This window comes from Carettochelys insculpta, chromosome 4 (assembly GCF_033958435.1).
Source record: "Carettochelys insculpta isolate YL-2023 chromosome 4, ASM3395843v1, whole genome shotgun sequence".
Classification (NCBI taxonomy): Eukaryota; Metazoa; Chordata; order Testudines; family Carettochelyidae; genus Carettochelys; species Carettochelys insculpta.
Window position 1 is genome coordinate 133,535,569 of NC_134140.1, and position 26,479 is coordinate 133,562,047.

The 26,479-nt window shown below is 43.2% G+C and overlaps 1 protein-coding gene across 8 annotated transcripts in view; it reads left to right on the forward strand.

Annotated features, from left to right (window-relative positions):
• Positions 1-25,096, forward strand: part of EPHA5 (EPH receptor A5) — a 313,288-nt gene extending 288,192 nt beyond the window's left edge. For 6 of the 8 annotated variants that reach the window (XM_074993896.1, XM_074993897.1, XM_074993899.1 and 3 more), the window contains 3 exons: positions 9,738-9,931; positions 14,589-14,744; positions 23,782-25,096. In XM_074993896.1, the coding sequence (XP_074849997.1) occupies positions 9,738-9,931; positions 14,589-14,744; positions 23,782-23,887 (456 nt within the window). In that variant the 3' untranslated portion in view covers positions 23,888-25,096. Of the gene's footprint in view, positions 1-9,737; positions 9,932-14,588; positions 14,745-19,746; positions 20,104-23,781 lie in introns of those variants that run through there. The other 2 variants (XM_074993898.1, XM_074993904.1) reach the window with 1 other exon arrangement.
• The last annotated feature ends 1,383 nt before the right edge of the window (positions 25,097-26,479 follow it).

The following is a 26,479-nucleotide window of genomic DNA, read 5'->3' on the forward strand; positions in this document are numbered from 1 at the left end:
TCTCTTGGCAGAGTGCTCTAGTGCCACTGATGTTAACATCACCACCGTCCATCAGGTTTATGTTTAAAGACATAGGTTTGCCAGAGGATGCATGTTGATAAATGGCATCATTTCAGCCACATTCGTATTGGCTGTACAGGTTGAACCTCTCTAGTCTAGTGCCCTGTCATCTGTCAACATCCATAATTCGGCATGGTTTTCGTTAGCCAGTGTCTACTTCTCATGGGTGTGGCCAAGTTTCCTGTGATCCCATAAAGTCTGTTTATAGCTGCCAGTCCTGGCTCTCAGTGTTCTGTGCTCTAATTATTTAACTCTAATTCACCCCTACATGTCTCCGAAGAGCTCAGTAAGCAGTGGAAGTGGTGTGCTAGACTTATGCTGACCTTCCGTGGTTCGGTAAACTCTCCTGTGTGGCACTGGTCAGGTCCCGAGGGTGCTGGGCTAGAGAGGTTCAACCTGCTGCTGCAGCACTTTGTTTACTGTTCTTGTTTCGTTGCAGTTTCTGGGGAATTGATCAGTGTTTGTTACAAAAATGAGTAAAAATCTGGAAAAATGTTGAGGTTAGTAGAGGGCAGAAAGAGAAGAAAAAAACAACCAGTAGATAAAAGTCTGAGTATTCAAAATAAAAGCTGTTTAATGCTGTGCATTTTTTCAAAAACTGTACATGAGCAATCCATACACATATGCATGTGTATGCATATGTATCTTTTACTGCATTGCCTTACTTTAACAGCCAACCTCATATTTACACTTACACTAATTTATTGGTAACATAAGAACATCTACCTAATGTCATTTATTGGAATAGTAACAGAGAGGGAACCGTGCTAGTCTATACACTATCAAAACAAAAACTGGGATGGGAGCTTTCTGAGTCACTATAGGGGCTCGTCTGCATATTTGACTTAATCTAATTCTTGACCTTCCCTGCCACACCTCTCCACTCTCTGATTTGCTCACCTTGATCATTTTTTTCTGACTTGTCCTCCTTGATTACTGTTTTTGGTTCTCTGTGCCTTAAATATTGAGTCTGTTCTGGTCTGGCTATGGTCTGAAGAAGTGGGTCTGTCCCACAAAAGCTCACCTAATAAATTATTTAGCCTTTAAAGTGCTACTTAACTGCTTTCTGTTTTCATTTATTGGAGTTTCTTAACATAATCAGTATTTTCATGTACTTGAGTGATCCAAAGTTGAGTGAAAAAATGTGCTGTTTTTTGTAAATTGTGGGGAATTTTTCATAAGAAAACAGTAAAAACTAAAAACAAATTTCCGAGAATATTGTTTAATCTTAGACAGCTGCCCATTTTAGTATGGCCTAATTTACACCACTGCAGTGTCCATTGATGTAAGTTGTGCAAATTTAGCTACATGAACAGCATAAATGAAGTTGACATGCTTAGATCTACTTACTGCAGTGTCTTCACTGTAGTGAGTCAATGGCAGATGCTCTCCCGTCAACTCAGCCCATGCTTCTCGTTATGGAGAAGTAATGGAATTGAAGGGAGTGTGCTCGGTGGTTGATTTATTGTGTCTGTATTAGACATGATAAAGCAACCCCCTCAGGATCAATCACTGACTGTTGATCCAGTGGATAATGTAGACATGCCCTAGGTGCTTGCTTCCTTTAGTGAATGGACAGGGCTCTTAGCTGCGATTCTCCTCCTAGCTCCTCCATTGATTTTTGAGCATTATCTTCATCGCTTTTTCTCCTCTGACCTTTTGTCTGTTTGTTTTGAAGAACTTGCAGTCTAAATAAGGATGGTATCTCATCATATATTGGTGTAGCACAATGGTGCCTTACGCTATTTGCTAGGGCTATACATACTACTTAGATTGTAATCTCTTTGCAAACTCATCCTCTTGTTACTCGGTCAGTTCAAATAAATATCTGGGGGTGTCAATCCAAGGACGCATCGTGACTCCCGTTTTAGTGAATGGGAGTTGCATCAGGCCCCAGAGAGTTCCACTGTTTCAATTTTACTCCAGTAGTTTGCCTGTATAATAGAGCTTTTCTTAGTCTAAAGTAACTCAAACTACTTGGCAAACTTGTGACCAGAGTCAGGGCTCCTGTCTCCATCCGGGTGAAATCTGCCCATGTGCAGAGAGCTGGAACAAGGCCTGTCCGTCATTTCAGTCCCAGTGTGAGCCTGTATGTGTACCGCTCAGGCAACTGGTAGCATTCGTGTTGCGTTGTCACTGAGAACAGCCGGCTTCTCCAGGCTGGCCAAAACAAAAGGTACTATCGGGGACTCAGAATCCTTTAGCAACATTCTTCCTTTCACCCCATTGCTGCAGGAGTTCCCTCAACCACTGGGGTGAAGCATTGTCCAGTCTCCATCTTTCATGGCGTAGCTGAAGCATGGAGGGACTCTGACCCTCCCTGCACCCGAGGCTGCAGCCCCAGCCCCCACTATACAAAGGAGAGTCTTTCTCCACTCCAGGGCTGCTTATCACCCGGGCTTTCTGACGGAACCTTTTCCCTACCTCCCTTTTAGCTGGCTGTCCCAGAACTAGTCCCCCTCTTGTCCTGGTTGCCCTCACGCTCAGCACCTCACAGACAACAGCTGCAGCTGCTCTCCTTCGTGCATGCACGGTTGCATGTACCCTGCTGGTCCCAGAAGACCTGGCTTCTCCCAGCCAGATGCCTCAGCTCAGTCAGGTGCTCTCCCTCCAGATGATGAAGAACCCCGAGTGCCTGGCTTCACAGGAGCTCAAACCTCGCAACAGTCATTCAGGCCAGGTACATCCTGAAGGGGCCTGTATTCCCTGGATTTCAATTGTGCACTGATACAGTTAGTTAAGGTATCTGACTGGGAACAAGCAAGCAAGATCTTCTGGGAGAAGCACAGGGAGCCCCATGGGGAGCAACTACTGTCTGAGGGCTCCTCTGCAAGGGGGAAAATTCAGTGTGCAGACCAGACAGTGGGTGAGGGCCTCAGCTGACGTCTTATTGATTTCTCTGGTTCTATGCTTATCTAACACCCAGGGCTTGATCCAATATACAGTCAATGGAGAGGATGAGGTAGTATTCAGTGTAGATAAAAACAATTAAATGAAATATAATATGGCACAATTAATCCCTTTGATAGATAGACTATACATTTAATTTTCATGGGGAAAAGAAATGATTTTGCATGGTGACGTGCCAGGAACAATTTTGCAGTGTTCCCTGCCTTGAGCTGTGCACACCCTCCAGCCTGCTCGTTGAACCAACAGGGGTTCTGCAAAACTAATAGCGTATAGTCAAATTATTAATGAACATGGGCAATGCATAGTCGCTGCAGGGGCCTTTTGTAACATTTGCTGCTTCACTTGAATTTACCTTTTCAAAAGTGCTGCAGACTCCCAAGTACAGCCAGATTTTCAGATGGGCTCAGTTTCCATTTAAGTATTTAACTAAAGGGAGCAGGTTTTCGAGACTGTTCTGAAAGGGAGCTGCTGGGGGCTGAGGTGCCTAACTGAGAGCTGAGCTTATATGAAACTCTGGCCCTAGCTGGTGCCCGCCATGGCCCTGTTTGGGTAGTGGCTGACCACTTAAAATGCCAGACCGTTTCTCACAGCTCTTCAGGTGAACTGCTTATTTCCGATTTGGAACTGTTTCATGAATTAGATGTTTGTCCATTTTCTGACATATTCCTTCCAGTCAGTAGCACATTTCCATTTCCTTGCACAGCATGTGGAAGGAATAGGATTCAAAGCTGGCTCCACCTTATTGGTTTTAATGGTCCGTTATTACTTTTAAGGTAGTATTGTAAGAAATCCTGGGTCCCATGCTCCCTGAAGCCAGGATAATCACTTCACGGGAGAGAGAAATCTGGGAAACATAACTGACAGAGTTCCCTTTGAATTCTGCCCTAGTCTGAATCCCTTGGCTCAGGTGAAAGACACCTGGCCTCCATTCATCCATAGAACCTCCAAGATACAGGCTGGCTTGCAGGCAGCAACCTTCCCAATTGCCAATGGCCATTCTTTGCTGACCAGTCCTTACACGCCCTTAGACTGTACTGAATGTACGAACTAGACTTTGGAGGCAGTTCTAAAGGGGGCTCCACAATTTGGAATTAGAGTACAGCTCCTTTGGCTGTAGGAGCCTGGTGAGACACATTGGGAAGATGAGCAGAGACTGGTGGATATGTTATCACTGCCCCTTCCCACCCACTCTACCTTTGCAGAGACTTCTCATGGGCAAAACTCATCAGAAAATAAGAGCAACCATACTGGGTCAGACCAAAGGTCCATCTAGCCCAGGATCCTATCTTATGACAGTGACCAATGCCAGGTGCCCAGAAAACAAGACTGCCCTTAGGTTTCATGGGGCCCTGGACAGTACTATTAACTGGTATATCTCTGCCTGACAGCAGCTGGGGGTGGAGGAATAACAGTATTTTAGAAATGTGATTTTATAAACTTCAGCAGCAGACTAATGAAATATTGTTACAACAAATTTTAAATTGAGGTCCTGTTGCCTAACCAAGTAAATTCAGATACTGACTGTATACCTGGGACTGGCAAATGCCTGTTGAATTACCACCTGAACGGCGCCTTCATAGGTTCAGTGTTCTGCTGATCTGTCTGGCAGGATTTTTCCCTTTTAACTTAATTAGATCCACTCCGGGGTAAGCAGAGCCACAGAACAGGGATAGGAAGAGGCAGGTAGGTGGACATTAAGACTGAGTGGTACCCCAAACTTCCAGGTGCCCTACACAAAGGCATATTCTGCGTATGGGTAAGGATGGCTCTGCCTCAGAGGGAATTAATAGAACAGGGAATCATCAAGTGATCCCTCCTGTCACCCATTGCCAGCCTCTAACAAACAGAGGCTAGGGACATCATCCCTGCCTGTCCTAGCTAATAGCCATTGCTGGCCCACTCCTCCATGAAGTTATCTAACTCTTTTTGAACCTTATAATGGGGGGGTCAAGGAGTTCTCTACGTTGGCTCTGTGTTGTGTGAAGAAATACTTCCTTTTGTTTTAAACCTGCTACCTATTTAATGTCATTCAGTGGCCCTTCGTAACACCTCTCTTCCATGGCTACAACCTCTCCGCAGCACACAGAGGAGAGTGTGAGACCCAGTGTTTCAAAGAAAATGGTCTTGTCCATTTGGCATTCGCTATTACCTTGACCAGCAAAGTTCCTTTGGAGACTCCCGTTTCTTTCTTATTTTATCTCGTGCCTCTTTCGTCATAAGCAACCGTGTGATCATCTGCTACATGGAGCACTGCATCATATCAGTCCTTCATGGTTTGCTGTAACATCCCAGGGAAGAAGAAGCCCCACATATCTACCCATCACAGACAGCAAGAAAGGCAAAGGAAAGCCCTCAACCAGGCAGACACTTGTGTTATTTTCTGACTTGGAGCAACTATGTCCCTCAGTCTTTTCACCCTTGCTCCCTTATTCAAAGGGAAGTTACCATGAAAACACTACATTAGCTTACTAGGGGATTGTCCCCCTCTATTACAGAGCCTTTCTGCCAGGCCCAGGGATGAGAATTTGTTTCTTCTGCATTGCAGTAAGCAGCTCTGATTGGTTCTAATACAAATGTACTGGGATGATGCAGATGCCAGGTAAATGCCAAGTTAAGAACTGAGATACAAGATGGAGTCAGCAGAATAGCACTCCACTGCCAGAGGAATTCCTCTTGTGGATAGTGAGCATTTAAAACCAGGGCATTTTCTAGACCCTTTATTTAAAAAAAAAAGAAAAAAAGGAGAAAATTAATTTAGCTACATCCTTCTGGACAGTGTGTGAGTTTCACAAATGCGTCTTTGAAATGATGTGGATGACTCTGGCTCTTCAAAACATGTGGATTAGAGAATTAATAAGAGTCTTAGCTCTTGAAATTAGCATTGGTTCCTGTCCAAGCTTTGCTTGGATTAACACTGTGCCTATATTACATATGCTTGGCAACTTCATATAAGCAACCAAATTTAATTCAAGGTATTCCTTGCTGTGGCACAGGACTGTTTCCAAAGTGGTTCATGCCTCCCCTTTTCCATATACTCAACTCTCACCCCTGTTGGCCAGAGCCGGAGGTTTCTGCCATTGATGGTGAATGCAATGTGGTAAACTGTGATTCTCTGCTTGCATGGATTTCAATTAATGAGAGAGTTTATATCATGCTTCCTCTGTATGTGACTTATAATCACAGCCAGTTAAAACATATAGTTTGCAAATATGGTCAGTGGTTAGTAAAATTGTCCTCCGGATTGTAGTCCAATTGTTTTGTCCATGTTAACAGCACTATAGGCTGACTCAATATGGGCAGTTATTATTATTCAGAAGACTGCAAATCAAGTGTTTCAATCAAAATTGGATGTCTTCCTGAAAAGCACACTCTAGGTCAACCACAAGATGTGGATTTGATGCAGAAATTGTTGGGAGGACTTCGCCAGCCTGTGTTCTGCAGATGTTCAGGCCAAGTGATTGTAGTGGTTACTTCTGGCTTTAACATTTGTGAACCCATTGGGCTAGATATATTCCCTGAGTCTTCTAGAACAAGTTATCCCAATTCGCTCTCCACCAGGTAGCCCTGAGCCAACTGACAGTGTTCTGTACCTGGACAGCAATGATTACAGGGTGCATTAGGGCCCTCAAGTTTTCTCCCAGCCAAATATTTGGACCATCAAACCTTCTCCAACATAGGTACTGGATCTGTGAGTGCTGGGGGGCTGTGCTGCAGCACCCTCTGATTTGAAGTGGTTTCCATCATATATGGGGTTTATGGTTTGGCTCAATGGCTCTCAGCATCCCCACTCTACAAATTGTTCCCAAACCCCTCTTCTCGGGGTACATGTGTTCATGAACAAAGGTGTGTGGTGCATGTTTTCTGCCCCCATACCTTGGTTGCTTCCAGGGCCTTAGTCATTGCTACTTCTTTCTCATAGTCATGTTCTTGTTGCCAGCCCAAGAACATATGAACATGAAAAAAGGTACCATAAGAATCATGGCGGCTTACACTGTTTTGATACCCTTTACATTGCATTGCCAGAATGCATGTCCATTGAGCTTGCTGTATTAATGTTAGTGCCTGGAATATAAAATATACCTAACCATTATGTAATGGGACCAGCTTGTCTGCTACACATCTTTTGCTATATTCTTTCTGGTGTATGTGGAGGGAGAGCCCTCTGTGTTATAAATGTGCACAAATATATTACTTAGACACATGATCTTTCGCCCATGCCACATGGGATTATTTTCTTCAATGGCTACAAATTTGGTATCACAGAGAGACTAGAAACGTAACACAAAAAAGCAGAAGATCTGGTAACAGAAGTAGGTTAGGCCCAACAAATCCATTGTCATAGAACAAGACCACTCATTTTGCTGGCCCAAAATGGGCAGCAGGACTAAGGCCCTACTCCAGTAGTCAATGAAATCAAGGAGTGTCTTCCCATTGTCACAAAAGGGCTCTGGATGGAGTTTCATTTGTGTTCCACTGATCTACTTGATGTAGACACTAGGGGCTGGATTGTCAGAAGTGTCCAGTACCCAGAAACACCCAATGAGAATATGGCACATCATGTAAGTTTGTTCATTGGGAAGAGTGTCCTCAGAAGACTAGATGGCCCAGATTTGGGGCTCATACCAGTTTTGATGGCTTTGTTCCCCTTATGGGCCAGTTGCTGCTGCTTACAGGAACTGTTCCAGCTGGTTCAGGATTTGAGCTGGCTGGAATGCAGGAATTCCATTTCCTGAAAAATGTTGAGGTTTCAGCATTTGTTTTCAGTCTCATATGGACCGGAACCAAAACACTTCAATTTTTTTCATGAAAAAACATGAGAGAGACCCCCAGAATCCCAGAGGTGACAGCAGTTGGAATATGGCAGACTCATGTTGAAGGTCCTGGTCTGAATCCACAAATTCAGGGACTTGTAACCGGACCTCTAACATCCAATCAGAGTTCCCCAACTACCAGGGTACTGGCTATTCTGAAAGTCTTTCCCTCTCTATCTCTGGTTTTACCAGAGAGAGAAGAGAAGATGGAGTATGAGAAACCTTCCAGACAAATCTCTCATTCAACTCGGTATGTTTCTGCAAAAAGGTTTTGGTTTCAACAGCACTTACCCATAAAAAATCATTCAGTCAGTAGGTTCCTAATGAGCTTTGGACAAGACTCCCTAGTGGAGGGTGATGTGGGATGACCTGTACCTGCAAACTCAGGCAGTATATCCTGCTTACATTTCATAGCCTTAATAATAATAATTGTCGGTACTACACTTACCATAAATGAAAGCATTTTGGATTAAGGTTGCAAGAACAGTTTTGCTATCTACTGGCTATATTTGAAAGCAATGCATTTAAATAACAGAGAATCTTTTGTAAGACATTTCCATCAGTGGTAACAAACTCCAACTATTGAGTCTATCTTGGAATAGTTACCTACCACATATGTCTAAATAAAAGTCAAACTCCTCTGAGAATGCAGCAATTGATTTAGGTACCTAATTAGGAGCTGCAGGGTTTGACCTTTTTTAAGAATCTACCATAGAAATGTCAATTCAGATATCCCCCGACGTTAAGAATAAATTGTTTTGTAATCAAAATGGATTTGTTTATTTTCAGTGTTCACTTTAAAAAAGTCTCTTCCACAGTCACTGTGTGTTGCTTTTGTCTGTCCCCTCTGAAGGACAGAGAAAGCACAAGTTTGTAACTGTTGTATTAGATACAAAGTTATAAAATATCATAAAGTTCTCCATTTGCATTTTAAATGAATGGATTTTAACCCTCCTCTGCTATTAATGGCCATATGCCATCATGCAGGCATTTTCATTTCCTGCTAGAGATGGGTACACGACAACCAATGACTAGACCCCATTTTTCTTGAATGATATATGAGTTGGCCATGCAAAGGTGGGCTTTTATTGTTGCAAAGCAAGTGTGTGGTCCGGCTCATGCCTTTTAATTAAATATATATATATATATATATATATATATATATATATATATATTCTTTTCTGAGAAATTGCTAGAAAGAGCTCAAGCTGCTGTTCTCAGAATTCAAGGACAGATATAAGGTTGTAAAAAGGAGGGTAAAAATTATTCTCCTTAACCTTTGAGGTTAGGATAAGAAGCAATGGGCTTAAATTGCAATAAGGGAGGTTTAAGACAGACTTTAGGAAAAACATCCTAACTGTCAGGGTGATTAAGCACTGGAATACGTTGCCTAAGGGGGCTGTGGAATCTCCATCTTTGGAGATTTTTAAGAGCAAGTTAGGCAAACACTTGTCAGGGATGGTCCAGAAGATGCTTGGTCCTGTCAGGGAGCTGGACTTCTGATCTGTAGAGGTGTCTTCCATTTCTATGACTGTCTGATTTTTATAATCACGAAGGATTACAGAGGTTCGTCTGGTGCAAAGTAGGGTAGCTCCATTGACTCTGACGATGATATTCCCTGACTTCACTGGAATTCTGGCAATGTACATTGCTTTAAATGGAGCTACAGCAATTTGCAAGAGCTGGGCAGCGGGCCCATTGACTGCAGTGATTCTATGGCAGATTACACCTGCTGAGGCTCTTCATCAAATTTCTTTCAATGACTGGAAATTATTTTCACCCCATATTTTCCTGATTATTAAAGACACCAGGGACGGTGACACATGTGACAGCGATTTTTGTTGAAATTTGGTCAGAAACAATGAGTGACTTGGTGGGCAGGAACCATTTAAGTTAAAACAATTTGTATTTGGCACAAGAAAAAAAAATCCCGCCCTCTTGTTTTGTCTCCCCTAGGTGATCAAAGCTGTGGAGGAGGGCTACCGTTTGCCAAGTCCCATGGACTGCCCGGCTGCTCTGTACCAGCTAATGCTCGACTGCTGGCAGAAAGACCGTAACAGCAGGCCCAAGTTTGACGAAATCGTCAGCATGTTGGACAAGCTCATCCGGAACCCAAGCAGCTTGAAGACCCTGGTTAATGCATCCAGCAGGTACAAATCCAAGCCAATGCCTTTTTTTTTTTCGCCATGTGGGATTCATGTCCTAATGCTCTGGCACTGAAACAACTTCACTTTCTGGTCTGAACAGTCCCTGGCAGAGGTACCACATGCTTCATCATGTTCAGAATAGCATCCCTAGCTTTTTCTGTTTAAGTTGGTGGTTACGCTAGCAATTCCATAACATTCTAAATGAATCCCTTCTGAAGTGATCCTTGGAGACGTTTCATTTCAGCAGGGCCAATAACTATCATGGGCCCCGGAGCAAGGTGAGAGAGGGGCCTGGCCAAGAGGGGAAGGGGTGGGGACAAGGACAGTCAGCCTTTTGCTCCACCAGGACTTCAAAAGGGGCCGGGAGCTCTGGCCACCACTGCTACTGATGTTAGCAGGCCTGCTTGATTTGCAGCCATGTTTATAGCTAGGTCGTGGATTTATTTGTGATTTACACCCAGGAAAATGAAAGCAAGATTTGGCCCTTAAACTATATAAATAACATCATCAAGTCTGTTGATTTTACTTTGGTAATATGAATAGGAAAGACATTCTCTAGAGCAGATTTGGGGGAGCAGTAAAACCAGATGCACTTCTCCCCTGGTATAATGTACCATAACCATGCAGAAGCTTGTTAATGTTCACCTCTATTTCTAATAGGTTTTCAGACATTAATAAATCCTTGTGGTTTCCAAAAACTTGTACCCAATTTTCTAAACCACATCAACTGAAAAACCAGCCAGTGTACAATATTAGTGTGAAGTGTGAAAAATGAGAGCCTTCAATTAAGGTGGACATGGTAGGAAATGGAAATATAAACATATCAGTAAATTTCAGCAGGCTAGTCATCTCAGATAATAATTTCACCACCATGGCAGAAGCTGGGGAAGAATGACCTATAACTGGGGGTATGGCATTTTCCTCTGCCGCTTTATATTACTCACTTCTTAATTACACTGCTCCACTGATTTACACCAGCTGAGAAGTTGGTCCTGGCTTTGTAGGAGATGAATTTTCATCACAGGGAAGAAATTACACAAGTATTTGTATTGGTGAGATTAACTTTAGCAACAGGCAAGAAATAAGCAACAGTTGTTTGGAATGGTTCCATTGGCACCATGGCCCAGATCCTAAAACTTAGACACCCAACTCGCAGAGGTAGGTTCCTAAGCACCTTTGAAGCAATGGGTTTCATTATTTATTGGCACACATGTCGTTTTTAAATACAAAGTAGGCACGATTCTTCAAACTACTTTCCAAGCACCATTAACTTTCCCAAGACGTGATTGGGGAATATACTTATTAGCAATCAGGTGTAATATCATTCCTAACAGGTTTGAATAAAAAGATTTATGATAGCATCAAATTTGGAACACTTCTCTTTTATTATCAGTCTGGAACAATCATCTGGGGGCAGGCTGCGTTGTGGTTCACCTGCTGCCCTAGTAGGTTGGTCTAGAGAAAATAAAAATTGTCCATAAACCATTTCTTCTAGCACTTCACTGATCTGATAATGCACGTACCATTTCAAGCAAGTCCTAATTTGAGTATTGCCAAAAAGATTGGCAGCCATTTGTTGTGGTGAAGTGTCATTCTCTATCCAGAACAAAAGATTATTAAAGACAATGCAGAACTAAAGGATTTTTAAACAAATATTCTTTATTAAAAATTTCCCACTAACACAAATATGAGAGGAAACAGTAACCTTACAATGTGTGCACAGCAGTAGATTCCTCACAGCATTACTACACGTTAGTGAGGAAGTTTTAATCCCTTATGTACCTATTATGTTATGTGAAAACACTACACTGTTGTTACTGTCAGTATTTATATTTTATTGGGCTCTTCAACATAGCCATTAAGTAAACAAATAGTACTAATGCAATCGTAAAATATGTGAAGATTCCTGGAGTGCTCTGAAATAGAATATCCTGGATTTTCTTCCAGTCAGGTGTATTTGAATTGGATTTACATATTTAAGGCTTAAACCAGCAAAAGCTTATCTCTGTGGTTAGCATTTCATATGGATTTATTAGGTTGTGTAGCTTAGGAAACTGATCACTAACTCTGTCTTGGAAGGCATGGAATCCATCCCAGCTCACCTGGATGACTTTGGGGAAATCCCTTCACCACTTTGAGCCTCATTTGACCTATCTGTAATATGGGAATAATGATACTGGCCTCTGGCTAGCACTCTGAGATCAACTACAGGTTGAACCTCTGAAATCAAAGACTCTCTGGTCCAGCAACATCTGTGATCCAGCAAGACCACAGATGTTGCTGGCGCAGAGAAATCTGGTGGCCAGGAGCAGGGGCCAGTGGAGAGCCTGGCAGCTGGGAGCTCTGGCCAGACAGCCACAGCTGGGCCAGTGACAAGGGGACTGGCAGCAGCTGGGATGGTGTGTCTAGGGCTGGGAAGCCGGGGCCCATGGCTGAGGCCAGGGATTAGGGATGTAAATCCTATTTAATTGGTTACCTGGTTCAAAGTGATGTTTAACTGGTTAGCCAATTAAAGGGGAGCAAGCGAGGAGAGTGCTTTAGCCTATCTGGACTGGAGTGGCCCCACTCCCAGCATAGCCAAGCTGGAGCACTGTCCCCGCTTCCCCCCTGCACTGCAGACAGGAGCTGCCCCCACCCCTAGCAGTCCCCGTGGTACCAAACCAATCCCCTACCCATGGCTAGCGGGGAGCTTCTCCAGCTCCGACTGGTTTACTGGAACCAGTAAGTATCAACTGCTCAAGGGTGATGCTTGCCAGTTAAGTGGTTAAGCTTTCACATCCCTGCCAGGGAGCTGTGGCTGGAACCAAGAAGCAGCCAGGGCTGGGAAATTGGTGGTACAGCGGCCAGAAAGCCACAGGAAATAGCTCAGAAGTTGGCCAGACCTGACAGCCAGGAAGGGAGCCCAAGAGCATTGTCCTCCCCTGGGCTGGCACAATCCTTGGTCCAGAACTGCTCGGCTCCCCAGGAAGCAACCAGTGAAGAATGGGGCTACGCTGCTGTAACCACCCACAGGTAGATTCAAACCTGGGACCTCTGGAGCCTCTGCAGTCAGAGCTAAAGGCCAGCTGGCTCTCAGCTAAGGCTGCAGAGGTCACTAATTCTTTCTCTGTGTAAGTGTCTAGGTGCCACAGCATGGGACAGTGAACCCCACCTCTAGGTATGTGGGTCCCACTGAGCCAGGCCCAGTACAGTTCTGGTGACTGCAGTGGAACAGCTCCCATGACCTAAGCTCTGTGAATCATGGGCCAGTTTTTTTTAATGGGCGCTGAAAGACAACCTCCTGAGTCCATGGCCAGATTGAATTAATCGCTGAAATCACTGGGGGCGACAGCTGCTGAACAGTTTTGAGAGACCTCTCCATGCTTGCAGGAGCAAGCTTTTAAATTCTGACTGCTCACCAGTGTGCCTAGGGAAAATGGTATGTGTTTGTCTCCCTACTTCTGATGTGCTTGGAAGTCGATTTTGGCTGCCAGGCTCTGCACACTTTGTTTTAAGAGAGGCAAAATAGAGTGCAAGAGGCAAATCTGAGATCCTGAAGGTATGCAGTCTCTAGCGGTTTATGCCTAGGAGCTGAGACCACATATAGAGGTAGGCTCCTTACCAATGAACAGTACTCACTGCAGAGTGCTAAAAGCCCCATTCTGCTGAGGCAAGTGTCACCAACCCCAGGTACATGTGCCAAGAGTGGTATGTGAGCCGATTTTCATTGACACGCAAGGTGAGAGCTCAGTCTTGCCCCAAATCCTGCACGAAGCCCAGAATTTGCTCAAAGCCTGTGGATTAACAAGAGACCAGCTAATGCCACCAACCATGACCTACATGGTAAAGCTCTGCATCTTAATGTATTTATGAATGAAGTTGATGTGAATAGCACTGTTAGTGACTATAAAAAGTATCTCCAGCACTTGGACCGTAAATAAAGGTCAAAAGGTCAAATTTTGGTGCTCCACCTAGGACAGGCTGCTGACTCCAGGGTTAAGGCCTTCTGCTTTGTGCTCTTGAAAGCAGAATAATGGTGCAAAGAATAACACTGCCATGAATAAAGCAAATAGATTAAGAGGAAGGTTGCAATCTGCAAATTCTTGTTTATCTGATTCTTTGTGACACTTTTTTCTTTTTTCTTAGTAACAGAGAGGAAGCCGTGCTAGTCTATACACTATCAAAACAAAAAGCAGTCAAGTAGCACTTTAAAGACTAGCAAAATAGTTTATTAGGTGAGCTTTCATGGGACAGACCCACTTCTTCAGACCGGTCTGAAGAAGTGGGTCTGTCCCACGAAAGCTCACCTAATAAACTATTTTGCTAGTCTTGGTCTGAAGAAGTGGGTCTGTCCCACGGAAGCTCACCTAATAAACTATTTTGCTAGTCTTTAAAGTGCTACTTGACTGCTTTTTGTTCTTTTTTCTTGTTGCTGATAAAATAGTTTCAAGTGCGGGATTTTCCAAAGCTTTCAGTGTTGATGATCTAACTGTTCACACTAAAGTCAGTGGCACAACTTGTGTTGACAGGAGCAGTTACACCCTCTCAAAGCCATTAAGGGCACAGGCGTCAGGATTATCTAGGAAAGTAAAACAAAATCTTGCCTTCAATGCGAAAAAGTGGTGAGGAAACACTTGTTGTTGGACGCATCTTCAACTGGTTTTTTTTTTCTTTTTTTCAGGGTGTCAAATTTATTGGGAGAACATAGCCCCCTGGGAAGTGGTACCTACAGATCAGTTGGTGAATGGCTGGAAGCCATCAAAATGGGACGATATGCTGAGATCTTCATGGAAAATGGATACAGTTCAATGGATTCTGTGGCTCAGGTGACCTTAGAGTGAGTAGTTTGCTCATCTTTCCCCCTGCTTTGTTGGTGTTGGGGAGAAGGCAGATTGGTTCCAATGCAGCCAAGAGATGGGGGAGGGAGACAAGGGAAGCGATTACCTCTTGTGCATGGTCAGCAGTTCCTAAGGAACTGCTTTTCCTCATCTTTTACAGTCTGCGTCGATGATAACAAATGCAGGAGAGGGTTGAACTTGCGGTCACTGTGCTTGCTGCCAATCGCTTGGCTCAAATAAATTCACACTTGAGTTTGAATAGCTGACATGCCATTCTCTGGCAACAGGATTATTATGGGTTGTTGTAAAAAATGTCCCCAAGTTCTATTGCTGGCACCGTTTTGTACAAGGGGGTCAGGCTCTCCACTCCCTGCCAGTGCTTCCACGTTGGTATGAGTGGGGGCAGTACAGTTATTCCTCACTTGCACCAGAATGGGTGGAGTCAGGCACAGGAAGTGCTGTAACAGCCTATGATTTTACCTGGGAAAGAACATCAAGGCACAACCAATGGGGCTGATATTTGCACCAGTGACGCACTGAAAAACACCAGTCAAATCTGGATCTGTGGAATAAATACTCACAGGGCCGTCAGTGTTCTGAATGCCGGCAGTGTCAAGAGGCCTGGAATTGGCCATAAATTACATTTACACTGTCAGAGGCCTTGGTGTAAATGAGAATCAAGCCCAGAACATTCATGAAAAACATCCAGTCCAAAACAGTTGTTAGCAGGAAAATTAGGAACTCTTGATAATTTATTGTACTTCTGCATCAGGGCCAGCATTGCAGGGACAGTTCAGATCCAACACTGGAGCCCCATGTCAAGCAGGACTCCCTCAGGTGTCAGAGCTCTGCAGAAGCCATCTCTACCACGTAGAAATAGGCCTCAGGCAAACAGTTTTGGGGACCCCTTTATGTGTGCATGTGCCTATTTCCAAGATCAACGTGATCTGCTCAGACTGACTCCACAGCACTGAAACCACACCGTAAATGCCATGGGGCTGCGGGTGGATTGCGTGCTGTATCTCTTTTTTTTTTAAGGGCCTGAGCGATTTGTGCAATGATGTCTCTGCCTTACTCCTCTCCTTTATTCAGACTGAGTTTAGGGAGTGTTTCCAGCTGGATTAAACCTAAGTCAGATTCACACACATGGCCAGTGTGCCTATTCAGTCAATGATCAAAATGAATGAAAAGCCCTGCTCTCCAAGAACCATAACTTCGCCACTGCTCTGCAGCAGAGGAGGCGGTTTGTCACTGGAATTCCCCCCATGGGGTACAAAATCCCCCATGACATAGGAGGGAACGTTGAGCCTCCCTGAGATTTAAGATAACATCAGTGAGCTGAAGTCAAAATACAGCAGCGTCTCTGCTCTCATTCAGGTCCTGCTTGGATGTCCACGGTCCCCACTTTCCTCATGCGCTACCCCTACAATCTCAAAGCCCAGCCCTACAAATGCGCGTTTAAACCCACACTCTGAAGCAGCATCAGCCTCCCTTGGTTTTGACTATTTTTATTTCTGTGGCGCCCTCAGGACCTCAGCCAAGGGTCAGGTGCAGGGGGGCGGGACTTCCTAAGGTCTCTACCAGCCTGATGCTTCTGCAACACTGTACAGACATAGATAAAAACTGACAGTTTCTTCCCCAGACAGTTCACAGTTCCCCATGGCAGGGCAGCCCAGTAGCATCAAACAGTAACAGGGGGTGGTATGGAGGAGAAGGCAACAAAATTGAGAAACCTGGGCAAAATGTGGACTCAGTTGTAATTCCCAGTGCCTAAAATTAAGCACCCACCCGAGATTTTCAGGTGTGGAGTTCCCCCCACTCAGTAAACCCACACTCCCGAGATATGCCGCTCTCACTGACCCAGCCTTACCCTACTCACCATGTTAAGGTCTTCTGGAGTTGCTCAGAATGGTGTGACATGAAACTGATGGAAAACCACACCCCACAGGGGTTGGTATTTGCACCTAATCAGGGCTTCGTTCATCAGAAACATGTGATCCCTGTGAAATGATTCCACGGTTATTTCTCACACCAATGAGTATTAAAATGAGAGGGTCAGTAGTTCTTCTCCACAAGTAATTATTTATCAGTAAATATAAAATTAACTAAATAAATTACGCCTGCCTATTTTTTCCTTGATGAAGAGCATCCCCACTCTGTCTCTGTCCTCCCCACGTCCTCTGTGCTGTTTCCCCACATCTTTTTCTCTTCTCCCTGCTGCATGTGTCTGGCCCTCTATTCAGGCCTGATTTTGCTTCCTTGAAGCCAACAGGAGTTGTCCCAAGGACTTGGCTGAGTGCAGGATTCACCCCTAGAGCTGATCAGAAAACGTATTTCATTTTACATGAAATGTGTCAAGGGAAGATGATTTAAAATTTGCTTTGTGGAATTTTGCATCAAAAGCTTGTGACATTTCCACACACAAAATTCCCATTGCATCAGAGTGTCATTATTTTCATGTAGAACAGTCCGGCAGATCATTTTCACCCTGTGCCACCACTGGCCATCCCAAGGTTACCACCCTCTGCATGAGTTCCTCATACCTCCTTGCTGCAGGTGTTGTTTGCCTGCTCATGTCTGTCCTTTCCTCTCTTGTATCGCCTTTTACCTCTTCTCCTTTCTTGTTTATCTCCTTCCTCTCCCTCATTATTTGTTCCACATCTTTGCTTCCTCTCCTGCTCTCCACTGACCCCTTCTTTCACTCTTCCTTTCCCCTCCGCCTGCCTCTGCCTCCTCCTTGCCACCCTCTCCCAATCCTTTCTTGTATTCCCTGCCTTCTCCCTTCCTGCTTCAACATCTCCATCCCTTCCCTCTCCCATTCTCCACTTCACTGCCACTGAACGTGCCAGGGCATCTGACAGATGCAAACCAGCCCTCTCCAACAACCCCTGAGTCAAGAGTATCTTATGTTCCATGGAAAACTCTGTAAAATGTTCCTTTAAAGGTGGCAGCCCTTATCTCCTGTATCCTTCCTGTCTCTCTTCTCCTTCCTGGAAATGGTTACTTGAAAACAGGCCCTGTGGGTGAAATCAAGCTGTCTCAAAAACCCTTCACATTTCTAGAGCAGTGCAAAAGGGCCAGGACCACTGAGAGCATCCAGGGCTTTTCAATTTTCATTTATCTTAACTTTTTCCACTGAAAAGAAAGTTCCCTTTTATATACCAAATTCACAAACATCAACAACTTTGCTTTTCTTCCAAAATGGAACGAGATATTTCAAATGCTACCCATACTGCTCCTCCATATGTTCTTTAAAGGCCCACTAATACAGCCCTTAAACAAAACCATGCACGCTTTCTCATGAATGCAATTCCAAGGTTGTCAATGAGACTTTATGCCTGATTGATTGCAAACCACTGTGAATAAGGCTTACACAACTGAGCTCTAAAAATTACCCATGTTGTGCTGTTGATTTATAAGCATTACTCTTCATTAAAATCAATGGGGAGTTTTCTTTAAAATTGAATGATATCATTATGATGCTATACTACAGCATATATTATATGCTTCTGTGAACAAGATCCTCAGCTGGGATATGTTGGCAAAGGTTCCACGATTTCAGTAATGACACCAGTTCATGCCAATGAAGGATCTGGCTCCATCCGTGTATTTTGGTGAGGAAATAAAATGCAGAAAATTTAGAATGCCTTCAAGTGTAGGTTCTTCCGCAGCCCAGGCTGGATTCTGAGACAGTTTCTGTCACTTTACAATCTCACTTTCCAGTTAGAATACAGGCTCCCTGAGTGGGGTCGGATAATCTGCACTCGAGGCAGTAGTGTTCTTGAGAAAATTATAGCAGGCTAAATGGAAACGAAAACAAATACAAAGGCAAAACACTATGATGTCCTTTATATATGTTAAAAGCACAAAGGGCTAGATCTGCAGCTGATGTAAAGTAGCAAAACTTCATTGACCTCAGTACTCCAAGGTTGAGATTGTCAAATATTGAGACTAGACCCTTGACTGGTGTGAACCAGCATTTACTCCTCTGAACTCAACAAAGGTAGGCTGAATGATACCAGCTGAGGATTTGAGGCACTACTCTTGAATAAGGAAAAAAATGCTTTTCTGGCTTCTGATGTGGATCCAGCCTATCGTCTGATAATTTAACTGTTATCAGGAAGAAAGTGAACCTGGGAATACGCAGCATTCTTTGCTGGTTTAAAAAGAATTTTGTTCTTTTTTTCCGTAAAAGGGGACAACAGGATATTGCAAACAGTGCAAATACAAATCCAGGTTATATGTTGTATGTAATTACCAGTATGGACAACTATTCAATATATTACAGAGCTGGGACTTGGGGGGATCAGGTGGAAACAGGAGCATCGAAAAGTAGTTTTCATTGTCCAAATTACACCAGTACAACTTCCTCCTAATTTATGAGGTCTTTTCCGAACTCTGTGTAAGACCACAGAATCAAAATTTAACCTTGTTTGAGATACAGAGATGGAGGTTAAATTGAAAGAGGAGGACTGAGCCATCCATATCCAGTAATGCAGAATAATATTAAGTTGAAAAAGAAAACTGTTCTACATTCCAATGGGAATATATAAATACATATATATACAGCTCCCTCAAAGACTATGACCAACATTTTCAAAAGCAACTAGTGCATTTGGAGGCCCAACCAGAGACATCCTAACAGGGCCTGATTTTCAGAGGGCAGCTACTCAGCACTTTCTGAAAACCAGGCCTCTTTAAGACATCTCTCAAGTTAGCCACCTAAAAATGGAGGCCCCTACTATCCCTGGTTACTTTCGAAAGTCCTGTTCTTTCTTCTTAACAATCACATAAAAATCCCAACTGCCATCAGTGCCATGTTCAGATGCATCAATGTCTCCCAGAAATGGTTCCCAGGTAACAACAAATTATAGAGAATTAAAAACCAAAGGGTTAAAGTGAATATCACCCCAAGTCCCAAGCTCTTTCTGCTTAAACAACAACCTGAAAATGAATGTGTTCCAAAAGTGATGTCTTCATGTAGTTCTAATTCTTGCAAAGGGATGAATCACCTGGTGAAGGGTGGAGCCTCACCCACCACCCCGTGTTTCCGACTGGATGTCAGACTTGAAGGAAAGTGTGCCACTGGGAGAAGGCCTGCTCTTTAAACTTGTGGACCAGCTAGTGACTTTGAGTGTGTCTGGAGCTCTGTCATTGCACAGCAAGAATAACCTTACCAGGACATCAGTCAAGACTAGATAAACCATGACTTGACTTTCAATCTAGCACTTGACCGGACCTATTACTCTCAAAATGTCAACTACCATCTGGTACTTCTTAAAATTCTGTACTTACTGGAACTCAGGATGCCTGGTGGTTTGTTATTCATCAAACAGCTCTGAATATTTGTAATGCTTTGTGTTGTGCTCCTTTGCCTTGTAATTTGTTCTTATATAATAAAATAAATTATTTATTAATTCATTTTTTAAATTTAATGATGAATGGTGAAGGTTTCACCTGCTCTTGCCGATTATTCTTACCCTAAACCCTGTGTTCTCAATTCTGACATCACCATTATTTCCAGAGGAATTGGATCTGAGTTTGTGATCATGCAGGAAGGGAATAATGGACAAGAGCAGATGAACTCTTAGAAAACAAAGATGCTCATTTCATGCATAAGTTTCTAGTAAGTGGGTGCCTAAATCCATTAGCATCCTCTGAAAAACCCAGCCTAATGATCTAATCCAGCCACTGTCACTCAACATGAGTAATATCTTGAATAGTCCTGTTCATTTCCATTGGACTAAGACAGCACAGAGCCTGGGTAAGAGGGACAGAGCCTGGCCCTGAAATGGGACATGAAATACTCTTGAGATATGGAACCAGGTCATGAGATGCTGGGTGCTGAGCATTTCTAGAAATCTTCCTTCTTTATGTAGGTGCTTAAGGGGAAATTGAGTTCTTTTGCACCAGTGGTGCCCCAAATCTGAAAATCTGGATATTAGTATATAAACAGATCTGTCTCTCAATAATGTGCATTAAAGATTTTTCTTGCCCAGTCTTTAACAGTAAGAATTCAATGAAGGAAAGCATATGCAATAGCCCAATTAAAGAGGCCACCTCATTGTCCCATCCTGAACTATGTTTGGAGCTCAGCTTTCAGGACAGTGAATGCCCATGAAGCACATGGCCTACCTGTGGCTGTATGGAACAAACTCCATGGAAAGAGTGAAGGACCAAACACCTGTTTTGGTTCTGAGTTCCACAGGTTTGGTCTGTTGAAGTCCAATTATTAACATGGATGGAAAGTGCAGTTTTGAACTTGTGTTCTTGTTCATTTTCAGCCATAGGGCCACAGAGAGGAAATGGAGGACACAGCTCTTAAAAATGTAGACAGGTCAGCTGCGGTGATACTCCAGGGCACATATTTCTTACAGCCTTTCCGATAGCTAGCACCCACTGGGACAGGACACAGAAAATGTACCCACAGGGCTTGTGGCCACACCTTGTGCAGATGGAAGGCACCTTGACATCTCTCCCTTGTACAGGAATGACCCTCAGTCATGTCCACTGGCTTTAAGTAGAGCAGGATCAGGACCCTTCCCCCATATTTGCTTAAGACAGTAGGTCCCCCTGGTTACTACTTTATACACTGAAACTGGAAACTTCTGTATCTTTTTTTCCCAATTTCTTGCTCTTTAATCAATGATGCATTCATGAGAGATGTATGGGATGATGGAGATTATGTTATGGCCAGGGAAAAGACCAGGGTAGTAAGCACCAAAAATTCTGGTTTTGAGAGGAGGAAAACAAGTGCTACCCCCATTTCTGAGGGAGTTTTAATATTAGGCAACTAGAACTCCATATGAAATGCAAACACCCCCACATGTTTCAGGCTTGCTGTGCTGGTCTGTGTAAGCATGTCTAGGGCAGTGTGATACCATCACAGAAGCTATAAATGTATGAAATATTTCAGGCCAAGTTTCCAAAAAAGCTCCATTCCCGTGTTAGGCACAGTACATGAAGTGTCTGGACTTTACGTGTATTCAGCACCCAATGATTCACACTGAAAAAAATTGGGGGTGAGGGTAGGGGGATTTAAAAATCTGGTCACACCATCCTACTTTTTGGGGAATTATCAGCTGTGCAGAATACCTAAAATAAATCACCTAGTGCAATGGCATTCTCACCTGTTCCTTCATTATTACAATTGCTGTGCTTCTGGATGAACCATTTCCACAATGCAATGGAGGCCAAAATTAAATGTGTGGTTCAGAAAAAGTTAGACATTTTTGCAGCCATTAAAAATCCTTCCTGCCAAATAATGAGTACGAAGTTGTGGATCACTGACCTCTGTCTGTCCACATGCTGGCTATGACTTCCTTTCAGCATCTTGGGCACCCATGGGGACAGTGTAACAAAACAAAGCATTTTGCCTAAAAAAAATTAAGAAAAGCAGGCTTGGTCCAAGGCAAAAGGCTGAAAAGTCATCAGTCTGCAGAAGACAGGTCTAGTTATCGCTTGGACAGGCTTCCTCGGTAAAATACCCTTTTCAGCCCTGGATTCAAAACAATCTTTGAGAACACAGAATTCCTAGGGTTCAGTGCTGAGAAGCTCAGCTCCCATTTAGCACTCTGAAGGAGGAGGCAGATTTTGGGACCTATTGGCTGCTGAGTTCTTTGGACTGGCCAGTGTTCTTTTCGAGGGGGTGGATCTTCAAAAGTGACTGAGCACAAGTTCCAATTATTTTCAGTGCTCCTAAATTACTTGGGCACTTCTGAAAACCTCAGCCAATGAGCTCACAGTACTCCCATTGGCACCAACGGGAGTTTTTGTGTGTGTGTAGGAAAGAGGAGATTAGAACCGTCCTATGGCAAACACTGCAACATTAATTCCCCCGTCTGATTTAGAAGGCACCACGCAGGTGGACTTCTAGAGTTCCTTGCAGAGGGAATCTTCAGGACAAGGGCTCTCATCTCTTCATAAACACTGATTTGAATTCCAATAATCCCGTCATCTTCTGTCAGAAACTCAAATACACGTGCCTTGATCCTTCCTGCCCAAAAGCATTAATTTAAATAATACCCTTAAGGCCTTACTGTGACATCATTTTTGCAGCAGAATCCCGTTTTCAAATTGTTCTCGTTTGGAAACTATGAAATCTCAATATGGTCTTTAATATTCAATTCCCTTTTGTGTAAAAGAGCACATTCTTCTGCTAAACACTGGCACCTTCTGGTGAAGACAAGCAACAAAATTTTTATGCTACATCACTTCCCAAGAATCCAGCATGGTTTATTCAACAGCTTCCAACTCAGTACACGGCTGGCAGGTTATCTTGAGTGTCATAGTTTGTATCTGCAGAAGCCATTGAAATAATTGCAATGAGCCCCAAAATTCTGCCCCACTAGATGGGAAGTGTTTTTCAAGGACTGTGAATTGAATGTCTCCACTGCACTGAATTACTCCTGTGGTATACATGACCCCACTTGGAGTTTGGCTGACACATGTGCCAAGCAAAACAGCTTGGTTCAGAGGGTAATTTTCAAGCCAGCTTAGTCCCCAGTGCTCTCGCTACCACCAGACATTTCTGTATGTGTTGGATAAAAAAAGGAATAAAGCATTGTCTTTCCAATCTGAAGTGAAAATTAAAGCTAGAGGCTATGCTACCATTTTGATGTATTCTCTGTAATCTTCTTGGAACATCAGCCATTGGAAATGGTCTCGCCTGGTGCAATCCTCCAGTCAGACATTTCACATTTACACAGAGAAGACCAACATTTTCAAAACAAGGAGACCAAAGCTTGGCTCCTAGCTGCATCTTTACGCTCTAGCCTTCTCTGTGTCCCTGGCAAATCATTTCATGTCTTAGGCCTGACATTTCCCCTTCTGCTTAAAAACAAAACAAAACAAAAAAAACAAAGATTGTAATATCACGATACTTCCTTTGTAAAGCGTGCAGCGATTCACATAGTGTAAGCATGTGGGGTCACTCTCACGAGCCAGTGACAATCCCTAGATACAATTTTATCCCTATTAAATACTGACAGCTGCCCAAAGTCATCAAGAGAACCAATGTGTGCTTTCTCCACACAGGGATCTGAGGCGGCTTGGAGTGACACTTGTTGGTCACCAGAAGAAGATAATGAGCAGCCTTCAAGAGATGAAAGTCCAGCTGGTGAATGGGATGGTGCCATTGTAACGTGGTTTAAAGTCCCTGCCTCAAGAGATCAGCCCTGCACTTTGTAAACCTGCCCTGAGATTTGTTATAACAAAGAGCGGGGGAAAAAGGGCAAGTCAGCTCTTTCTTTAACTGACGGACATTGGCCTCGACCACATAATTTATAATCAGTGTTTGACTAAGACTTTACTATTGGTGTCTTCATATTCATGAAGTAAATGTAACGTGCATGGAAATGGATCTACTGTACATGAGGTTAACCATTTTCTTATGCTTCAGCCAGAACAAGAACAAAAAGCCTTCCCACTACACTTTGTCTGTACATGGAATATATAGAGAGCACCTTTATATACTGAATTACAGCAGCACATGTTAATACTTCCGAGGACTTACTTGAATGGAAAAATTTTGTAGCAATTCATGGGCTATCAAAAGCTGCAGTTTACTGAAGTTTACTTCAAGTCTTAATTGTCTACAGAAGTGTATTGAAGAGCAATATGATTAGATTATTTCTGGATAGATATTTTGTTTTGTAAATTTAAAAAAATGCTGTTACACAGCGTTAAGTTATAGAGACTAGTGTAGAAACATGTTGCTTGTTCAGTGGCAAATACAATACAGGGTGTATATTCCCTTTTCCCACACGCCTCCTAGGTGTTATAAAGTTCCTTTTAATTTGCTGTTCTGTGAGATGAATACATGGTTAATATGTATATACTGTACAGTTTGCTACACACGCAGGTACAATATTTTTGGTTAGCTTTAGTTTTGGTCAGTTTGCTTTTGGTTGTTTTTATGCTACCACTTAGCTTGTATTTTTGCTGCTGTTTGGTTCCAACAACATATAAAAACGAGCTTTCAGGAGTCGGAATTATATGTCTGAGGTTATGAGTACGTTTCAAGAAAAAAAAAACAAACTCTTCTTCCTCTAATTCTAAATGAGCCCTGGATTTTAAGGGTCTGATTTCAAAAGCATAAATGGGCGTGAAGCATCCAATTCACACTGGCTTTTAAAGACTGTTAGGTGCCTAATTTCTGCTGTACTTTTGCAAGTCTCCCCCTGAAATATCCATCCCCTTCGGAGTATATATGTCCTCCTTTGCAATCTGAGTCATTTAGCAATATCCGTGACGGCATATCTCTCATAATCATTTCTCTTACTACATACACTTGGATGAAGCCCAGAAGTCATCTTCTCAAGTGAAATTGACACCAAAGGTCAGAGAGGTAGCTGAGTTAGTCTGTATCTTCAAAAACAACAAGAAGTCCTGTGGCACCTGATAGACTAACAGATAATTTTGAGCATATGTATTTGTGGGCAAAGACATGCTTTGTCAGATGTATGACAAAGTGTGTCTTTGCCTGGGAAAGCTTATACTCCAAATTATCTGTTAGTCTATCGGTGCCACAGGACTTCTTGTTGTTTTTGACACCAAAGGGTGCATTTTCACAGGGACTGGCCTGCTCCACCTTTTTTTTTAACATCATGAAATCTTCATGCACAGCACTGAGACTTTTTCTTTAAGCATTCAACTTTGACAATTATTTCTATCATGGCACTGCCACGGAAACTTTGCTGTAGAGCCAGCATGTGAATGATGACCTAGGCAATATAATTGGTGCTGGAATTTTCCTCCCATTCTCTTAACGCACCCTGTCACGTTCACTGATAATTAAGGTCCATAGATTGGAATCTATGTACATACTCAGTTCCATTAGCTACTCACATGCTTAAAAATAGATATGAACTTAGACATCAAATGGAACCAGAGCCTAATATCAGAACTGCAGTCCTCATTTGTTATCTGTAGGATGTATAAAAGTAGTGCATTTCTGAAGTTCTTACCCTGAAGTGGTCAGTCAATGCCCTAACCCCAGTACCTCTCATCCATTAGAGGTTTAAAAGGAAACATATGTTCAAGTGTGGCTCAGCACCCCTGTGTACTGTCACAAGTCTGCTGCACATGGATTTAATTTCAGGGACCCATGTGCTTCCAAGCCATCTGGGTCTGGGTAGAGTCTAGTCAATGTTCCCAGCTCTGGATCTATAAGGTGCATGCCCAGGCTCAGAGTTCTTGTCTTGAGTTCCTTTGCTCGTCAGCCCACTCCTCCAGATAATGAAACCAGAGGCTCTGACCTGTGGAGCCACAAGTCCATTCAGAGTTTCGTTGAGGCTGTGGGCTCTCTGGCATGGGAGCTTAACTCCTAAAAGTACAACATGGCAAGAAATCAGGGAGCCCAGCTTAGGCAAGGGATGTCTTTACCACAGACACTTTACTGCTCATGTCATTGCAGTTACAGAACACCAAAAACTAATAGAAGTCCTGAGGGAGGAGAGGTTTTGTGTTTTAATGGACCAACTTCAGCTGGTGGACAAGGCAAGGTTTCCGGCTATCTAAAGCCAGACCTGAAGAAGAGGTCAATGTAGCTCAATAGCTTGTCGCTTTCACCAACAGAAGTTGGTTCATTGCAAGATATTATCTCACCCACCTGGTTATGGTTTTCTATGGATATGTCCCACTCAGTTAAAAAAAAAACCATACAGAGCATACAGGAGCAGAAGGAAACATCTGTTGAATTTGATATATATAGTGTAATCCTGTAGTAAAGAAG